This window comes from Stenella coeruleoalba, assembly GCF_951394435.1.
Source record: "Stenella coeruleoalba genome assembly, chromosome: 6".
NCBI classification, from domain to species: Eukaryota; Metazoa; Chordata; class Mammalia; order Artiodactyla; family Delphinidae; genus Stenella; species Stenella coeruleoalba.
Window position 1 is genome coordinate 112,616,673 of NC_137151.1, and position 20,986 is coordinate 112,637,658.

General features: G+C 44.8%; 1 protein-coding gene across 1 annotated transcript in view; it reads left to right on the forward strand.

Moving 5' to 3' along the window:
- The window catches only part of SGPP2 (sphingosine-1-phosphate phosphatase 2), a 121,440-nt gene that overhangs the window by 37,267 nt on the left and 63,187 nt on the right, over window positions 1-20,986 (forward strand). Inside the window, exon 2 of the mRNA XM_079923916.1 lies at window positions 6,295-6,453. Within this exon, the coding sequence (XP_079780042.1) occupies window positions 6,295-6,453 (159 nt within the window). The remainder of the gene's footprint in view (window positions 1-6,294; window positions 6,454-20,986) is intronic.

Genomic DNA, 20,986 nt, shown 5'->3' on the forward strand with positions numbered 1-20,986 from the left:
GCAGTTGTTGACAGTCCGCCTGCCGATGCAGGGGACCAGGGTTCGTGCCCCGGTCTGGGAAGATCCCACATGCCGCGGAGCGGCTGGGCCCGTGAGCCAGTGGCCGCTGAGCCTGCGCGTCCGGAGCCTGTGCTCCGCAACGGGAGAGGCCCGCGTACCGCACACACACGGACACACAAAAACAAAAAAAACAGTTTAGAATTGCAAAAACCATTGATATTAATGGAATACTTTCCTGTGAGTTTTTATCTTAAAAATAAAGCAAATTGCTCCCTCTATCTTAGCATAAAACATAATGGCAGATGCTCCTGCCTGCAGAGCCAGAGAACCTTGTTTCCACGCCAGGATTCTGATGGTGGTACAAGAGCCCTTTTTAGGGAAATGAGGTTTCTTTTTCTGTACCGTGATGGTCTGAGAGGTTAGGAATGCTTCTCAAGCTTCATGACTCCTTAACTAATTTTGGACTTGTCATCCAGGAATTTATGCAGACCCTACCCGGATGAAGGCAGGGAGGCTGGGATGGCTTCTTTCTTTCGGCGGCGTCAGTTGGTTGTTTGATCCGCTGCTAATTCATCGGGACGCCTCTTCCTCGTGGTCTTCCCGTTAGTACTTTCTGTGGTTGAGGGGTGTGCCTGGGCTCAGTTCCTGCATGCGGACCACTGTGGGATCCTCCGTAGAATTCACTAACTGTTCCCTTCTGGTTTGTCACCAGCATTTTTACTTGTTGCTTTTTTTTTTAAATTTATTTTATTTTTTTAACATCTTTATTGGAGTATAATTACTTTACAATGGTGTGTTAGTTTCTGCTTTACAATACCTGTTGCTTTGATCACATTATCTTACTCTTAAAACTCCCGTTGGGGCTTCCTCTAACACTGAGAATTAAACTTGAGACCCTTCCTTTTGGGTTTAAAAACCCTTCACTGGGGTGTCCTTGTTCCTTGCTACTCAAAGTGTGGTCCATGGGGGGGCAATCTGGCAGCATATGCATCACCTGGGAGCCCATTAGAGACTAAGACCCTGTCGCAGGTGAACTGCATCAAAATCTGCATTTTTAACAAGATCCAGGTGAGTTGCATGTGTGTTATAATTGAGAAGTGCTTTATGGGAAACCCTCACTGCCAGCATCGTCACTCACAGCCAAGAGCTAGGTCTTTGTGAGACGTTTCTCCGCCAGGCTTTGACCTGAACGCCTTGCACACACCAGCAACAACCTCTGGTTTAATCTTCCCAGCGTCCTCGTGTGGTATGTACTGTTACTATTCCCATTTGCAGAAGGGGAATCTGGAGCCCCAAGAGATCAAGTCATTGGTGTGAGATTATTCAGGTAGTGAGTGTTGGAACAGCCTGGATTTAATCCGAGACGCTTTGTGTCCAGAGTTTGTGGACGCAAAGTTTGTCCACCAGCTCTGCACCCTCCCCTCTTCCTGGGCTCTTTTCTCCAGGCCACTTTACTCTGGACCCACTTGCCTCTTATCGGTCTGTAAAACTTCTCTAAAGCAAAGCCACGGTGAATGAAATGCTGCTGTTTGGTGTGATCTATAAAAGCTTTGAGTCCTAAAGTTGTTTTTAAGTAAGACTGTGCTGTGCCCTGTATAGATTTGATCTCTCTCAGCCACAGAGAATGAGCTCCTTCTACTGATTCCAATTAACATGGCTGCTGGGAGCCTTAGCTATTACCCTCCCCGATGTGAATTCCTTCCGGCTGTGTTGAGATAGAATGGTATCTCAAACTTGACCTTTGGAAGAATACTTGCATTTACAGTTCTAATCTAAAAAAAATGGAGATAAGTAACTTGACCTTGCAATGACATTGGTCCAGAGTTTATCGAGTCCTTTAAAGACCTCAAAGTCAGAATGCCTATAGCCTGTGTTCTCAAGGCCAAGGGTTAGTTACAGAAAGGTCGTATGTGAGGTGGAGTACAGATGAAGGTCAGTGGTTTCCAAACTGATTACAGAACTGCTCTGAGGGGATATTCCAGAGAAAAGCTTGGGGGTTGGGATGGGGGTGTGCCTGGCCTGAAATAGGGGTTCCCTGGGACCCTCCTCACTTTCGACCAATTGGTTACAATCTTTTTATATATTAGGTCCTGTGGTAACATTCTGTTTAATGGGCCTTTCCCTACTTAAATTTTCTTTTTGTATATTAAAAGCCAACTGAACTAATCCTACTCCATCATTTGCAGCTGAGGCCGCTGAGGTTCAGAAAGGCGAATTGACTTCCCCAAGGTCACACATTGTTTTGGCTAAAAGCAATTTCTTCTTTTTTTTTTTATTTTATTTGCGGTACGCGGGCCTCTCACTGCCGTGGCCTCTCCCGTTGCGGAGGACAGACTCCGGACATGCAGGCTCACGGGCCCAGCCGCTCCGTGGCACGCGGGATCCTCCTGGACCAGGGCACAAACCCGTGTCCCCTTCATCGGCAGGCCGACTCCCAACCACTGCGCCACCAGGGAAGCCCTCTTTTTCTTTTCTTTTCATAAATTTATTTAATTTTCGACTGCGTTGGGTCTTCGTTGCTGTGCGTGGGCTTTCTCTAGTTGTGGTGAGCGGGTGTTACACTTCGTTGAGGTGCGCAGGCTTTTCATTGTGGTGGCTTCTCTTGTTGCGGAGCACTGGCTCTAGGTGCGTGGGCTTCAGTAGTTGTGGCTCGTGGGCTGTAGAGCTCAGGCTCAGTAGTTGTGGTGCACAGGGATTAGTTGCTCCGCGGCATGTGGGATTTTCCCAGGCCAGGGCTCAAACCCGCCTCCCTTGCATTGGCAGGTGGATTCTTAACCACTGCGCCACCAGGGAAGTCCTAAAAGCTATTTCTTGTACTCCTCCTTTGACAGCTCAAAAGCTGGGTCAGCTACCAAGTGTGCTAGGCATTGGTGTCTTTTCTGTCTGGGTCTGCCCTTATTCCAGCCAGTGGTGCTGACCTGGCCATATTTCCTTTGCATTTAGGACTCCTCTGTGTGCACTTGGAAAACTAAACACTGTTCAGGTGTTTCGGGGCAGACCTAAGTCAAGGCGTCATATATTCTCAGCGCTCTTTGTCTTCATCTTGCGGTAAATCTGTACTGCTCCCTTTCGGTCATGACTTAGTTATGCATTGAAGGCAGCCTTGCAGAGAACAGGGAATACTCTTGTATCTGCAAAATAGAGCAGCTGTTCTCCCACCCAAACCTTAAGTTACCGAAAACCCCATTTTAGGAGAATGTGCATTTGAGAAATTTGTGACCAAAAGGGAAAGATGGCATTGGGAGACTGAGATCATATTTTTTATCCCCACCTGCAAAACCATTTTCCTTTTTCACTTTCAAGAAAAGAAACCAGGAAATCAAATAGACAAATGAGAATAATATCAGTGACATTTTGCAGTTAGTAATAATGGCTATCTGGGTAATTTCCATCTTATCATCCCTTGTTTACCAGAAATTTCTTTGGCTTTGAGGCAGGTGATTGGTATACTAAGAGGTATTTTATTTCTAAAAGTAACTCCTCTCCACTCACCTGAAGGTAGCACCTCCACTCACCTGAATGCTTTTCCTGATCTTTTGTCTAAAAATTAGCTGCTAATCACTGACTCCTGAGTCTGTGCTGCAGAAACACGGCTCCACTGCCTGGGATGTCAGCTCCTTGGGCACGACCAGTTCTACAGAATGTATTGATGGATGTTTTTGTTCCGGGATTTGGTTTCCCGTCTCTGTTTTATCTCCTCTTCTCTCTGCCATTCACTTTACCTGCCATTTCTATTTCTAACCCCGGTTTCTTTTCCCTCTAACTGCTCCCGATGTGACCAACACATACCCTGAAACTGAAATTCTTATTTACGAAGATACATTGAAGTGATACACACAGATTTCCTACAAGGGGAACTTAGATTATTGTCCTGAAAAGACAAGTACTTAACTACTTTATTTACAGTACATATAATTCTGAAGAATTTGGAAGAAAATATTGGCTCTCAACCTATTTAATTACATATAGAGAGATGTTATCTAAAAGCTACTTTGTCTGCCCTATTCACGTTGATATTTTTAACTTCACCTTTGCTTTTTGTTTCTACAGAAGATTTAGAGAATATTTAGCTCTCTACTCAAAAAAAAAAAAAAAGAAAAAATAGAGCGTTCCTAAAAATTAAAAAGAGAGTTCCTAAGAGAATGTAAAAGGCATGCCTAAAGAGATTAGTTAGTAATATGTAACACTAAAGCAGTTTGCTGTCATCCATGCCAGTTTTTTCGATTATTTACTAGGATGAAAATATTGAACTTGGTCTTAGTTAAGTTTCTAGGGTAGAGAATGGTTGTTGCTGAATATTTATAATGTCATATAACACTTGGGTACCATGAAATGACACGAGGGAGGGGTTTGACCCTTGTCAAAGTTTGGCAAAAGTTTTCCTCATAAAGCTTCAAAGCAGGACAGATTGCCAAGTGTACCTGACAGCTGGTGCCTTAAAGTAACTAATTTTTACGTGAAAAAGGTCGCTTCACAGGATTTGCCCCAAGGTCAAGCCTGTTGGATGTATGTTTATAAAACAGAATCTGCAGAGATTAGTCCTCGCATTAGATAATGAGACACAGGGAGAAGGAGGGAGGGAGGGGTTTGTCGTTTATTCATCTCAGTCCCTTGACCTTGTTTTGCACATCTAACCATAGTATCTCGGCAGAGAGGTAGAACTAGACCCTTCCTTATTTAATTCATTTTGTGCATTATTGTCTTTCCACTTTACGATGGATCCGTTCTTTCTCCTTTGAATTCACTTAGAAGTAACGTTCATCCCAGTAGAGAGATGAACTTCTGGCTTTCGTTGTAGGCTCACTCTGACTAGTGTCTTCCTCCCAGGTAGTGCCATGTGCTGCTTGGCTTGAGGCTGAATGTTTGAACTTAACCGTGACTGGTTTACACGAATCCAGATATGCCTCTGGAGCCGAGGGCAGTGTCGTCGACACAAGTCTTTTTCTTTTTTCCTTCCTGCCTACTACCAGGATAACAGGATGGAGAAGGATGATAGAAAATGGGAGTGCATTTTTAGCAGGCCCCGTGCCCACTTGCTGTGTTTCTTGCACTATCACTGTAGTGGGCCGACTTGACGAATCCCATTGAAAAGGTAAATTACAAACATTCATCTGCAAGCGATTTTTCTAAAGTCTTCATGTTAGTTAATCTCTTGTTGCTGCAACAAATTACCACGAACTTAGTGGCTTAAAACAACACGTGTTTATTCTGTGGATGCAAAATATATGGTCAGAAGTCCAAAATGGTTCTCATCTGGCTGAAATCAAGGTACCAGCAGAGCTGTGTTCCTTCTGGAGCCTCAAGGAGAGGATCCTTTTCCTCACTTTTTCCGGCTTCTAGAGGCGCCGGCATCCCTTGACTCATGGCTCCTTCCTCCATCTTCAAATCACTTTCTGCCTCTTGACTCTTCCACCTCCTTCTATTAGTTAAAGAGCTTTGTGATTCCATTGAAGCCACCTACATAACCCAGGGTAACCCCTCAGTCTCGAAATCATTAATCACATCTGCAGAGCCCCTTTTGCCGCGTAAGGTAACATCTTCGCAGATTCTAAGGATTAGGAGGTAGACATCTTTGGGGACATCCTCCTGCCTACCACACTCATAGACCCGCACAGTGTGCTAGCAGAGTTCACCTCCCGTGAGTTTCTAGCCCTCTGTGGACACAGGAGAAAGGTTTGGGGTTTTTTGTGTGTCTTTCCCTGATATTTCTGTCTTGGGTGTTACTAATTTAATTTTATGAAGAATTAACATCTGTGTGTAGGCACCTGGGGGTTGATAGATGTTCAGTAACACTGTAGGCTGCTAGTACTGATACTGTAATTACACAAGGGGAGAGGAGGTAGCACCTTGGCAATTGAAACCCTGTGAATCGTAGGTAGAGGGGTTTTTTGTTTTGTTTTTGTTTGGGGGTTTTGGGGGCCACATCTTGGGGCACGTGGGATCTTAGTTCCCCCGACTAGGGATGGAACCAACACCCCCTGCAGTAGAAGCAAGGAGTCTTTGGACGGCCAAGGAAGTCCCTAGGTAGAGGTTCTTATTTTTTAAATTTATTTTATTTATTTATTTATTTGGCTTCGCTGGGTCTTAGTTGCGGCATGGGGGACTGTTTCATTTGCAGCATGCATGCGGGATCTAGTTCCCTGACTAGGAATCAAACCCAGGTCCCCTTGCATTGAGAGCATGGAGTCTTAACCACTGGACCACGAGGGAAGTCCTTAGATAGAGGTTTTTAAAACTTGCCTTATAGTGACCTGTTCAATGAACTCACAGAGTCTTCTAACTTTTGTCTTTCAGGCTTATGTACAGAAGTACATTGTGAAGAATTATTTCTACTATTACCTATTCAGATTTTCAGCCGCTTTGGGACAAGAAGTGTTCTACATCACATTCCTTCCGTTCACTCACTGGAATATTGATCCTTATTTGTCCAGAAGACTGACCATAATATGGGTTGTAAGTATTATTATTACTTATGAACCAGTATTCTACAACAACTACCTGCTTTGGGATTCAAGTACTCTGCATATATGCTCTTTACTAAAAATCACTTAGAGTTGAATTTTTACCTGGTTTACTTTGGGAAAATGGAAGGAAAGATTTAAAAGCTATGCATGAATAAGACTATGAGAGAGGAAGAGATGATGTGCAGGGAAAGGACCTTTCGGAGAATCCATGAAGGGACATAAAATGCTTCCTCCCAAGAAACCCCATTTAGTAAAATTTGATCAGAAACAAAATAGGAGCTGTTGACTAATAATTCCTAGTGGTATTAAGTGTAACTACCCCGTGTCTATTGGATACACAGAAGCATGTAAGGCAGGGCAACTTCTCTGAGGAAGCTTGTTGTATCATGCGGGCAGCTGGCGTACACACGAAAGCCCAATGATAATTCTGGGTGGAGAGGTGGAGCCCCTTCTGATGTTTTGTTTGGGACCCTATCGTTGACCTTTGTTCAGGATCAAATAAGTTCTGATTTTTATTTAATTTATTTTTTGCGCCGCATCGGGTCTTAGTTGCGGCACGTGGGGTCTTTGTTGAGGCATGCAGGCTTCTCTCTAGTTGTGACGTGCAGGTTTTCTCTTCTCTGGTTGTGGTGCGCAGGTTCCAGGGCAGGTGAGCTCTGTAGTTTGCGGCATGCAGGCTCTCTAGTTGAGGCGCGAGAGCTTAGTAGTTGTGGTGTGTGGGCTTAGTTGCCCAGTGGCGTGTGGGATCTTAATTCCCCGCCCAGGGATCGAACCCACGTCCCCTGCACTGTAAGGTGGATTCTTTACCACTGGACCACCAGAGAAGTCCCTGATTTTTTTTTTTTAAACTGGGGGAGATGGTGGTTATTTGCAAGGCAGCAAGGCCTGCTGCCAGTATCTGGACCCTGGGATCAGGTAGGCCTGGGTTCAAGTGCAGCTCAGCCACTGTGCTTGTCCGTGTGCCCTTGTCCTGAGCCTGTAAGATGGTGTTAATGCACATCTCCCAGAATCATCATGAAGACATATAGGGTATGGCCTGGTGCATGTAAGGACTCTGCAAGTGTCCATAAGCGTGCTGACACGTGGTGATGCGTCCAAGAAGGCAAAAGAGTCTTAAAGATCAACCAATTCTTAGGTCAAAGATGGTTTAGCCGGGAGAGGGGGCTTCAGGGACAAGGTTGCCAGCGCGGCTGTTTCCCTGACTCAAGATTCTGCTCTGAAAACAGCTTCAGAAGTGCCTGGTCAAGAAATATTTTAGATTCCACATATAAGTGATATCATATGATATGTGTCTTTCTCATTCTGACTGACTTCAACTTAGCATGATAATCTCCAGCTGCATCAGTGTTGCTGCAAATGGCGTTATTTCATTCTTTTTCATGGCTGAGTGGTATTCCACTGTATATATGTACCACATCTTCTTTATGCATGAACCTCTCTACGAAACAGAAACAGACTGGCAGACATAGAGAACGGACTTGTGATTGCCAGTGTGGAGGGCAGGGAGCAGAGGGAAGGACTGGGAGTTTGGAATTAACAGATATAAACTAGTATATACAGGATGGATAAACAGCAAGGTCCTACTGTATAGTACAGGGAACTGTATTCAACATCCTGTGAGAAACCATAATGGAAAAGAATATGAAAAAGAATGTGTATAACTGCATCACTTTGCTCTACAGTAGAAATTCTAACACAACATTGTAAATCAACTCTACTTCAGTTAAAAAAAAAGTGCCTGTCATATCTAAAGAAGCTGGGGTTCTCGGGCTGCTCTGCTCTTAGAAGCCGTGGCTGCACCCCTGGTGATTTTATTTTTCTCATTTGTAGAACAAGTGAGAGGGGCCTTGATCAGGAGACATAAGTGCAGATATCTTAAAAGGCAGGGCAGAGGAATAAAGCAGTGAAGTGCTGGGTGGGGCACCTGGGGCATTGGGAGTGGCTACCCCTTACCTCCACCTGTGTCTGAGAGAGGAAAGACAGGCTGGTGTGGTCAGATCTCTTTTTCATGTGAAATCTTTAAATGTAGGGCTTACATTTTTAAAAGCTCTATATGCCAATTGAACAAAGAATCCTTGAAGTCTAAACTTCCGAGGCTTGGTTTGAAGCCTCTGGCCTTGAAGAACAGCTAAGGTCCCTCGGGCTTATGGTTAAGATTATTTGGCCCCGAATTCTTCCTATTTGCTCCTTTTCTCTCTCAAACTACACGCCACTTTTTTCTTTCTCCATCCCTGTCTCCCTTCCAGCCCTCTTCTGAAATCTAACTTCTGTCTAAAAGTGTGATCCAACGAGACTCTGCAAAAGCATAGGCATCTTGCAAAAGATGAGCATTAGAGCAGTTGTTCCTCTCCCTCTGGAAGCGGCTTCCGTTCCTGCAGAGTGGTGATGTCTACGGGAGGAGCTGGGGGAGGAGAGACAGGGAGCGGGGTGCAATCCTTCTGTTCTTAGGACGTGAAAATGCACCCAAGACCCGTGGTGCTTGAGCTGCTTTTCCTGTCATTTATTTTCTGAGATACCAAAATATATATATATATATATATATATCCAACTTTTATGGTTGTCAAGTGGGGCAAATGATGCAAAATACTTCTAGTAACCTGGGAATATCTTATACTGTGTACAGTCAGCTCAAGGCCAATTATCTTGCCCACTGAGGGTGGAAAACTTTTCCTGAGGGGCCGGGAAGATCTTTAGACCTGATGGGAGGCAGTGGTTAGGGGACTCAGATTGTCATTATGGGCTGTTATTTTTCGCTTTGGAGTCCTCATTTCAAAGGGCTCAAAAGATTTTCCATTTGAGGTAGAATTACCAGTCTTTTGTCAGAGAGTGGACAAATAAAGTCTTTACCTGAGAGAGGAAAGAGCAACCTTTGACTATGCAGTTTGTCCTGAGCTTTGGCGATGTGCTATTTGCTTTCAGAAATGGGTGCATGGCCAGGTCCAAAAGGCCCCCATGCAGAGAGGTATGTAATTCCTATCAGTGAAGCAGTGTGTGCATTCCTGGCAGTTCCGGTGGAGGGAATAGTGGCCGGTCCAAGGCGGGGATGGAGGGAGGGAAGGAAGAAGGGGCAGAGGGAGAGAGGTAGAGGCTGGGGTGGGTGGGGGAGAGTTCAGAGGTGGGAAGGTGTTTGCTTTGTGCTCTGCTGCGGAGATAGATAATAATGAGAGAGGCTTGGTTTGGCTCCAGTGATGAAAGTGGGTGGAGGGAAGGAAAATTCCTGATGGTGTTGGCAGTTGGGAGGGAAGGAGGGGTAGAGACGGGTGAGATTCTTTTGGGCAATCAGCTTCCTGCTGAGGCAGCCCGTCTCCTGTAAGGGATATCCCTAAATTAGTGGCTGCCTCTTTAAGGGGTGAGGGTGAAGAAATGTTAATTATATAAGGGGCAGAATTTGAAGTCCCCTAGCTTTAAACATCTTTTCTCACCCAAAATCCTTTGGAAGGCAGCTGTGTCCAAGAGTGCCAAACCTCTTGACAAATTTCATATTAATTCGACAGTTGTCATTGGATGAAGTCTCAACAGGTTTTATTGCTTTTAAAAATAATTTTTTATATTAGGGGTGACTCATACTGTCTGAAGTAGCTTAGCAGAATTTATGGTCATATTAACTGTTTTCTCATCACAGTCATAATTGTTCCTCTTGTCTGTTGCACCTCCCATTGCTTTTGTTGGCATCTGTGTTCATTGTTTGATCTTCGTAACAATGGGTTGGTATCATTTTATAGATTGGGATAGTAATACTTCAGATAATAATAAGCCATATTATATGTTGAGGACTTACTATACACGCCACTCAGTGCAATAACGCTTTACATATTTCATCTAATTTAATCCTGCCAGCAGTCCTGAGAAGTGATTATTGCCAGTTTTACAGATTAGGAAACTGACATGTAGAGGGGATCACTTTGGATTAAGTGGATTTGATCCTGTCCCCTAAGGCCTCTTGTGCTAGAGAGGGCCGCCACTCAGCTTCAAGCGTTAAAATGACTTGCCCAAGGTTCTCTTCCATTGCATATTTGCTATGATTGTATTTCAGGTTTGCCTGTATGGCGTTTATTAACTCTATCTACTACTTAGGTGTCTTCTATAGGCCCTTCTTGACAAGTCAAAGGTATCTTATCCCAGAAAAGTTAGATAAGCTTTTTTTTAATTAGCTGAAAAACATCAATGAGGTATTTTCTTCTGTCACTTATCAAAGTTTTTAACCTGTCATTGGATTCAATAGAATCTTCGACCTTAGGACAGAAAAGGCCATGAATGGTTATTCATTAGATGCTCATGAAGAGATGTTACTGATAGTGCTTCACAGGGCGTCTCTGCCCAACTGAGTGATTATCTGATCTCCTGGCTTCTTCCACTGTGGTGTGGTGACAGCCCCACCAAAAAAAATAGTACTGCTTGTGTCTTAGAAAGGTTAGAGGCAATTTCATTGAAACTGCGTGTTCAGCTTTGTAACATGAGGCAAAATCTCACTTTTTGCTAAATAAAGTTATTCTCCATTTTGTAAAATAATGCAAATATCGATACCACAACTGGTCCATGGGAGGCTCATCTTCTCTATTCTTATGATACTTACATCCTGCCTCTTTTCACAGATCTTGCATGGCATTCAAGATGAGATGCAAGAAAAAAAATGGGAAATGTAGGTAAAATCAAAATTAGGGGGAATATAGATAGAATAAGAGATGAATGCCTGAAGTTGCGCCATGAATTTGTCTTTCAACTTTGTCTTGACTAATTTAAAATGAAATGACATTATTCGCTAGGGAAGAATAGGCTTATTCCTGAGAGGAAACCTCCTGACACATAGTACTGATAGAATCATTAAGGATAGTGATGCGTGTTGCTAAATTGTATTCCTAGGAATGCTGTTTGCTATCAGTACCCCCGATCAGCTGTGTGAGAGTACTCCTTTTGACTCTTCCTCATAACCTTTGTGTGTTCTCATTTTTTCAATCATTGCTGATTAAACCGATGAAAAATGGTACCTCCATTAATTTTCATATATTTTTAGTGAAAATGAAAATATTTTTCAGACTTTCATCAGCCATTTGTGTGAACTCTTGTGAATTGTCAGTCTGTCTTTTGAGTATATTTTTAAAGGGCTTTAAGGTTTTAATAGCTTTTCAGCAGTTGTTAACGTAAAATATTCAACTATTGATCTTCCATGTCTCAGAGGCAATGTGCCTTTATATATAAGATTTTTAGAAATTTAAGATTTTGAGAAATGGTATGTAAGTTTATGGTATCAGCAATAGTGACCTAAGAAAATCCCTTAAAATTGAATCTCGGTGCTTTTATTTTGGGTGTTCACTTTAGTTTTAGGCGCAGACCTCACCACTCCTTGTTGCCCTACCTTTTGTGACCTCCCTGGCCCCTTTAATTTGAATTTGGGACTCCCATCTTCAGGCACTTAATCTCTGGCCTGCAGTTTCCCTGGCCACAAAATAGCTTACTCAGCGGGCCTCTCACTGTTGTGGTCTCTCCGTTGCGGAGCACAGGCTCTGGACGCGCAGGCTCAACAGCCATGGCTCACGGGCCCAGCCGCTCCGCGGCATGTGGGATCTTCCTGGACTGGGGCACGAACCGGTGTCCCTGGATCGGCAGGCGGACTCTCAACCACTGCGCCACCAGGGAAGCCCAGAAAACCTGATTCTTGCTGCCTAAACTCCAGGAAGGTTTCAATTTGTCTTGGAGTTTTTCCTTGTCTTTTTTCCCCATTTGTAAACACTTCTTTTACCTAACACCGAAGGATACATTCTCCACCATTCTAACCCATGTGTGGTTATTTTTAAGTAATGGTCATCCTATGCAAACTTCTTGAGTGTTGAAGATCTGGTTGTTTCTGAGAGTTTCTGGGCAGGGTTAATCTCTCTTCTGATAATTCGTGGGGTTTGTTTGTTTCTTTTTTTAAAGTCCCCTCAATCCATTTTAATGTATGGCTTTTGATGATCTCCTTGAATGGAAGCAAGGAGTGTTCATGTCAGGGGAGGGGGGCTGCTTCTACCTCTATCAGCAGCTTTGAGGTTTGGTCAGAGGTTCCTGATCCTGAAATACGATGAAAGGAACATGAGGCTGATGTTTAGAGGGTGTTTTTTTGGTTTCCACTCAAACTAGCTCAGGAAAGGGGGATTTGCTGTAAGGTTACAAGGAATCCCATAGGAGTCAGAACCTCACAGGAGCTGATGCCACTGAACAGCTAGGTTTCTGCTACAATTAAGCACTTGCTCCAGGATCTGCTTCTTTACCTCCTGTTGCCAGCTGGTAACTTCCTGTCTTTTAGTTCAGAGTTCCAAGACAGTCTGACCCAGCTCACTGTGTAGCACAGCTCCATCCATCTCGGGCTCAGTGCGTATGTTGACAGTATTTTGTCCAAGCAGCTGTGTTGGGGGCGGCGATAGACAGCTGGGGCACAGAGCCATGGGCCAGGTTGAAACATCAAGAGACTTGGACTATAATCGTAGCAGTGAAACCTTGCTCAAGCCACTTCATGATTCTGGCCTGCAGCATCCCTAGCTTCAAAATGAAAGGACCAGCTAGAGAATCTTTGGAGGCATATAACATGGTCCTGACTCTTCTTTATATGTTCGCTATGTGACACTTAAGAGATCCATCCATGGCATGGAGTAAGAAGGAAAAGAGTAAATGCTGGGCAGGATAACATTAAAAAAAAAAAAAGGCCTGTTATCTCTTTTGCAGACCAAATGCTAATGCGGTTTTACATGTTTTGTGCTGGGAACCCCTCAATATTAGACAGTACATTAAAAATGCATAGCAAATCCACTGCTAAATATTTGTTAGGTAGTCTGCTGTTTTGTGTTCAACACGATCAAAGGAACGCTTTAAAAGGAAATGCTGAATTGCTTGGTGACTGTAGATTCCATTTTTATGTACACTCAGAATCCCGGCGATAAGGAAGTCATAACAGCAGAAGATTCCTCTTGGCAGGTCCTTCTGTTCCTACTCTTGCAAGTCAAATTAACTTGTGTTGGAGAGCTTGAGTTTAAATGATGGATTTTACATCTCTCACGTTCTGGTTATTGAAAGCTAGCTAGCTGATACCTACATTATAAAGTGGAACTCAAATTTATATTTAAATTGTGCCTGTGATCTAGTGTCTAACTGCAGCAGAGTCTAGGGTATTTTATAAACAGTTCCATAAATCGGTTAAGAGGTAGCTTTATGATTAACATGTCTAAATGCAGTGGTGTCTCTTTGGATGTGGGCAGGCTGCCATCTGGCTGTGTCACAGGGGAGTCTCTGAGACTGGGTGAGAGAGGAGTGCAAAACAGCCTGCCCCATCCCTGTAATTCACAACCCTTAGACAGGGGTCAATTTTAGTGCCAAAAGATGACTTTTAATGTGATTATCTCCTAATCCTCTGTTTAAACCACTACCACCATTCACTTCAAAAGATTGCCCTGCTTGTTAAGTTGGTTCTTGCTCGAGATTAATGAGTCTTGAGAAGTATTCAACAATGGTCAGATTGTAACCCTCACTAACTTGCACTGAATGAAATGGAATTAGGTGTCGGAGATTCTGCCCAGTTCCTCTGAAGTAGAACCTTGTCATTTAGCCTTAGTTAAATATTAAGTAAATGTCTCTAGGGTGTTTGTTATGCAAACTGTATTGATTTGGTTTTAAAACACAACAAGGAAATGTTTTGGGTTTAGTGTAGCTTTAAAAAAACAACCACCTTGAAAACTGGACTCAACAGATTTGATCTCTCTGATTATCACCATCATTACCTGAAAAATGATCTGCCCCTCCCCCCGTTTTTGATGATGACTGGAGAATGTGCCCACAATTTTCCCTAAGTCTTCTGCCACCCCACCCTCACTACTGTCCCGATTTTCAACCCCCTAAGACTTTCAGTGCTGGTTTTGGGTTTGGTTTGGTTTGGATTGAGCAGAATTGTAATCCTCCCACACAGAGACCAGCGCCCCTGACTCTCACCCCTGAGCATCACTTCTAAATGCTTCACTTAATTTATCTCAGGATGTGTGATTACTTTCAAGCTTAGCTAGGTATGAGATTGTTTGAGACACCAGGAGCCTGGAGGCAGGATATCTTTAGGATGAAATTAGTTTGAATCTGCGAAGACAATGCAAACAAAAAAAATTAATCATTTCATACAGAGTTTGGATATGCAGTTAGTCTTTCTCCTCTCCCTTTGGTTTTATCGTAGCTTTTAATGTCTTATCAAGAAAAACAAATAGTCTTTGCCAAGTTATATCCAGACCAGAAACCAAGGCACATCCGGCAGGGCAGAGCCTCAGTTCACTTTCTGAACTCAGCTGGAGTCCAGGACCAGGCCTGAGGCTGCCTCCCCAACTGCCTGCAGGCGACTCAGTCCCTAGGGTCTTTACAAAGCACCCTTCTGGACTGGACCTTGTCCCAGATTCTCTCCCATTCATTTGTAAAACAAAGGGAAGGAAAAATGAGCTAATCAATAGGCCACAGGGGCCTTTCTTTCAGAGGAAATTTTCAAATAAAATCTTAACAGTGCTCTGTTTTTTTAACCAATCAATTCCATTTGCAAAGCTGCATTCTTTCTTTTTTTGTTGGTTTTTTTTTTTTTTTTTTTTGCGATATGAGGGCCTCTCACTGCCATGGCCTCTCCCGTTGCGGAGCACAGGCTCCGGACGCGCAGGCCCAGCGGCCGTGGCCCACGGGCCCAGCCGCTCTGCGGCATGTGGGATCTTCCCGGACCGGGGCACGAACCCGCGTCCCCTGCATCGGCAGGCAGACTCTTAACCACTGCGCCACCAGGGAAGCCCATTTTTTAAAATAATTAATTAATTTTGGGCTGTGTTGGGTCTTCGTTGCTGCGCTCAGGCTTTCTCTAGTTGCGGTGAGCAGGGGCTACTCTTCATTGCGGTGCACAGGCTTCTCATTGCAGTGGCTTCTCTTGTTGTATAGCATGGGCTCTAGAAGTGCAGACTTCAGTAGTTGTGGCACATGGGCTCAGTAGTTGTGGCTCTCGGGCTCTAGAGAACAGGCTCAGTAGTTGTGGTGCACAGGCTTAGTTGCTCCGCGGCATGTGGGATCTTCCCAGACCAGGGCTCAAACCCATGTCCCCTGCGTTGGCAGGTGGATTCCTAACCACCGCGCTACCAGGTAAGTCCCAAAGCTGCATTCTTGAATGGGTGTGATTCTCACAGCAGCTGCCTTCTGAGCCTTCTCTACCTGCCAGATGCTTTACATACAAGAACCCCATTTCACAGGTGAGAACACTAAAACCCAGAGTAGTTAAGTGATTTACCCAAAGGGACACATCTAGTAAGCAGAATAGGTACATCTGTCTCCCAACCCCATCCATTCCTTTCCAGTGCACCATCTTGCCTCAAATGGCTAAATTCTTTTTCCCCCAACCCAGTTACTCAAGATAATAATTGGATTGGGCCTATTTGGTTGGAAAAGCTCCATGTATCATCACAGCCTCGTTAGCAAGTGCCCTCTATGTGCAGCAGACTCATGTCATAGGTTCCCCAGGCATTTGTCCTGCAGTTCTCTGCTGTAGTCCCTTGTGTCGCCCCTCGCTTGTCAGACTGTGTGTCCCAGACTCTTTTCCCTCCCCAGACGGCCAGGGCATTACAGGGACCTGGGAGAGGAGAAGGGCTTTGGTAACTTTGTTGGGGGCAGCGAGTAGGGGAAGGCCTGATGAGGCTGCCTGCTGACCCTGCAGGCTTGTTGGGCCGAGGCCCACGTTCCACTTCCTTATCCAGTTCTGCAAAGAGCAGAAAGGAGGAAAAGGAGTGGAAAAGGAGGAGTAGGGAAAAGATGGGCCTTTGTCCCACGAGGAGGTAGGGATCTGCGCTATGGGGACAATCCTTCCCTGAGGAACCTCTGGTGGAGGGGGTGGAGCCTTGCACCCCTCAGCAGCTCTCCCATAGGATTTGGAAGTGGCCCCTATGCTGAGAAGGGGAAGGAAAGGTTTTTCCCAGCTAAGTGCTCTACCAATTTGCAGCTGGAGAGGCCATACTGTATTTTGGCCTCTGGAATTTTCTGGAAGCTAGAGAGGTAGTAGACAAACCCAGTCTTGTTAACCTCATGGCGGTCACCTCTCTTCTTCCCTCTCCTTTCACCAGGGCAGCCCTGGGGCTTCCCTAGGGGCACCCTCTGCAGCCCCTTCTCCCCAGTGCAGACTACAGCCTTGACCTCCATTCCTTTCCTTCCAGGCCCAGCTGCCACCAGGCGCCAGTCAGCCCTGTTGCACCAGTGGCCTCAGTGGGCCTGGTGGCTGGGAGGCTTTGTGTTTGCTTGGGGGGAGCTGGGCCTCAGCCATCTGAGGGTTAATCTGGGAAACTGAGGCTGACCTCTGACCTCGGGTGCCCTCTCACTTTAGCCTCTTGCAGCAGGCCTGGTGGTGCCCGAGGCCCAGCCCCAGTGCTCTCCTCGCTGGGCTGAGTCCAACTCGTGTGACCTTATGTCCCCTGTGAGGCGGAGTGAACCTATCATTTTCAAGGAGCCACAGTCTAACTGCTTATGAACAAATAACACTGTAAAGATCCTAAACGTGAGCAGAGCCTCTGCGCCAGCCTGCGGCTCTCTGTGCAGCCAGCCGTAGTTATCTTACTGAGTTCCAGCTGGGTGCTGGACTCGGGGCTGTGGACCCTGTAAACATTATGGCGTGAGGCATAGGCACTATTACTGTCATTTTAAAGGTGAGGAAGCAGCGTGGAAAGCCAGCCAGGTTGGTGCAGCCAGTAGGGAGCAGACTCGGGATCTGAGCCCGTGACTGTCTGATGCCAGCATCCTGGTTATGAACCGCTGCCCTCAGTAGCCATTTTCCTTAATGGTGTTAAGTATAGTTGAGCTTTTTTGTGTATTAAACATGCCCAATTAATTTTATTTTTCATTTTACAAGTAGTGAACTGTGTTAATAAAAAATTGAGAAAAGAAAAAGTTCCCTAAATCCTACCACATTTATTGATTTGAGGGTGATTCCCCTTTTCCATCAATTTGCCTGCCTGCCTATCTATGCACTGTTTGATCACAGGACACAGTTTATATGATACTTTGTGATAAATGGTTTGATAGAACATTAAACATGACTTGGGGTTCATGGTGCATACCTAAGAAAAAGAGGGGAATGAAACAGGGGTGACTCACGAATCTTTTAACCTGAAAGAAATCATTGAATCAAAGAATAGTTTCGTTACCTTATGAATTAGAAGATTGGGATTCTAATCCAAGTGAGAATTGTTCTACCTCTATTTTACATAGTATATGTTTTAGTGAAATGGAGGGAGACGCCTTGTAGTTGGGGGAGATGGCCAAGCTGGGATGGGCTCATAACTGCTGGCTGATACAGGTGGGTAATCAGTTAGTCCAGAGTTACTTAATAATTAGCCAAGTGGGACTTCCCTGGTGACACAGTGGTTGAGAATCCGCCTGCCAATGCAGAGGACACGGGTTCGATCCCTAGTCTGAGAAGGTCCCACATGCCACAGAGCAACTAAGCCCGTACACCACAGCTACTGAGCCCGTGTGCCACAACTGCTGAAGCCCGCGCGTCTAGAGCCCGCGCTCTGCAACAAGAGAAGCCACCGCAGTGAGAAGCCCACGCACTGCAATGAAGAGTAGCCCCCGCTCACCGCAACTAGAGAAAGCCCACAAGCAGCAACGAAGACTCAACGCAGTCAAAAATAATTAATTAAAAAAAAAGATAGGGCTTCCCTGGTGGCGCAGTGGTTGAGAGTCCGCCTGCCGATGCAGGGGACACGGGTTCGTGCCCCGGTCCGGGAAGATCCCACATGCCGCGGAGCGCCTGGGCCCGTGAGCCATGGCCGCTGAGCCTGCGCGTCCGGAGCCTGTGCTCCGCAACGGGAGAGGCCACAACAGTGAGCGGCCCGCGTACCGCAGAAAAAAAAAAAAAAGATAAATGTCACTTGGCTGATTTTTCTTTTATCTCTGGCCTCAGTTTGACCATCTCTGAAATGTGGAGTTGAACAAAATGACCTCTTTTATTTTGAAAGTTTTATGATTATATAAATTTTGATGGTAATTTTTTTTTACGATATTCTGTCTTTTTAATCATATGCTCCGGCTTCAACAATGCATCTGGCCCTATAGTTTCCCCCACGTAACCTCCACACACCGTGGGTTGGCTCCTACCAGTTTTCTTGGGGTCCCCATGAGAAACACTAGTTAGTGATTCTCTGAAAAAAGTCTTGAGACCCTTCGTTGGGCCCACCAGATCTGAATCGCTAGAAATCGACCCTGCAAATGCACGCCAAGGGAGGGAGGGTTTGATGAGGGTTAAGGGCTGCAAACATTAAGTGTGAGAGCGCGCGCGCATGTGTGTGCGTGTGTGTGTGTGTGTGTGTGTGTGTGTGTGTGTGTGTAACAAGGAAGAGCCAAATCTGACTACATATCGAATTTGTTTCTTTTACTTTAGCGTTTGCTTCCTGTCGCTTTTGTTCACTAAAAGGATACTGTCTATACATAATGGCCTGCCTTGGGGAACCCTGCCCCTCCGCCTGAATGTTAAACCAAAGTGCCTTTGTTCAGGGAAACATCCGGACCCTGTCCACCTGTGGATGGCTGCAAGAAAGAAATTAACACACCCGCTCCCCGAGGCTGGCCATTCCAGGGGATATTTGCAAAACTTACGGCCTTTTTACTTCACTTCCTCATCTTCTCCGCCTCTCTGTGCTATAAAAGAAACTGGCATGAAACCCTGATAAGACGGTTATTTTGAGCCTTTAGTCTGCCATCTTCTCGGTCTGCAGACTTTCCGAATAAAGTCGTCTTCCCTGCCTCAACACCTCATCTCTGATTCATTGGCCTGTCGTGCGGCGAGCGGAGCGAGCTTGGACCCGGTAACGTGTGTGTACACATAAAAATCCATTGTTTGCATTGCATATGCTCCAATTTAACTAGAAAAAGATGTTATGTTTTTATTCCTCTTAAAATTAAATTTCTTCTGGCATTTACAGGCACTGAAATCAGAAGGGAAAAAAATGTTTCGATTTGAAAATGTTTTTCAAATACGTAGCAATTCGACTCTAGAGGTTGGGACACGGTTTTTCCAGAAACTCGAACTTGGAAATTAGCAACTGAGAAGCAGTAAGCTGGCTTCCTTTTAAACTAACACTGATCAGCAAATAAAGGCTAAATGGGGGAATTAGAGAGCTGATTTCTTTATTAGGCCATAATAGAAGGTTTAGTCAAAGGAGAAAATGAAACTCTGGTTTTAATACTAACTCTGCAATCCATGGCACACCTGTAAAGAGGCTGCCACTGGACAGGAGCCCTTCCCAGCCTGACCATGCCCCAACGAGGGCTTCTTTTTTGTTGTTGTTTTTGTTTTGTTTTTGCGGTACGCGGGCCTCTCACTGTTGTGGCCCCTCCCGTCGCGGCTCCGGACGCGCAGGCTCAGCGGCCATGGCTCACGGGCCCAGGTGCTCCACGGCACGTGGGATCTTCCCGGACCGGGGCACGAACCCACGTCCCCTGCATCAACAGGAGGACTCCCAACCACTGTGCCACCAGGGAAGCCCCGAGGGCTTCTTAAACCTGGGTTATGTGAAATAATAGTTGAGGAGTTTTCAGCATTTGTCTACGTAATTGGGGAAAATATTTAGCCAGAAAGAATGGATACAGGGCGATGGATTGAACTGCTCTCCAGCTTTCTTTAGCCAACAAAGACCACAATGGGGCTGTTTTATGAGAATTCATTAAAAAAAAAAAAAAAAGGATCAGGGGTTCATTCACTTGGGTGAGCGTTCCAAACAAGCTCTTTGAGGCTTTAACCCACTGGCGGCTGGATCCAGAAATTTAAACCTGAATTTGTACTGTAGAAAGCTTTTCAAATGTGTAAGACTGGGTTTTATGCTTAAAAAAAAAAAAAAGTCTACTAATCTACAAAGAATGCTAGACTGTTTCCCCTACAGGGCAATCAAAAGGGTGTGTCTTTCACATGAAAAGGATTAAATCATTATAACTTTGTCAAGAGCCTGAGTTTCAGAAAACCAGGTGCCTGTCTTTATTTAAAACATCTCAGATGCCTAAAAGGATGTCTAAGCGTGTGTTAATCTGTTATCTAGCTCTCTTATGGATGTTAATTTTGTATAACCTTATATACATTCATGAGGAATATATTTTAAGGAAAATTTATAACAGGTGTGAAACCACCTAGAGCCTTTTTCGTGTGTTATCTTTAAGATTAAAATATAAAGAGCCATGCATAGGACGTGCTTGGTAAGTGGAACAGAGTTTTTGTGGTGGAAGTTCTAGAAAACTCAAGGTGAAGGGACACCTGAATCAAACCTAGACAATGTTAAATACTCCTTTGTGGTCACCTGGACATTTTCCATCCTTTGCAACCTGAAATTCTGAGACTGTATGTTTAAACACTGGACATTGATCCAAGCAAGAAGAAAAGCATAGTAATTTTAAAAAAAAAATAATTTTATTTGTTTGTTTGTTTGTTTATTTATTGGCTGTGTTGGGTCTTTGTTGCTGTGCGTGGGCTCTTTCCAGTTGCAGTGAGCGGGGGCCACGCCTCGCCGCGGTGC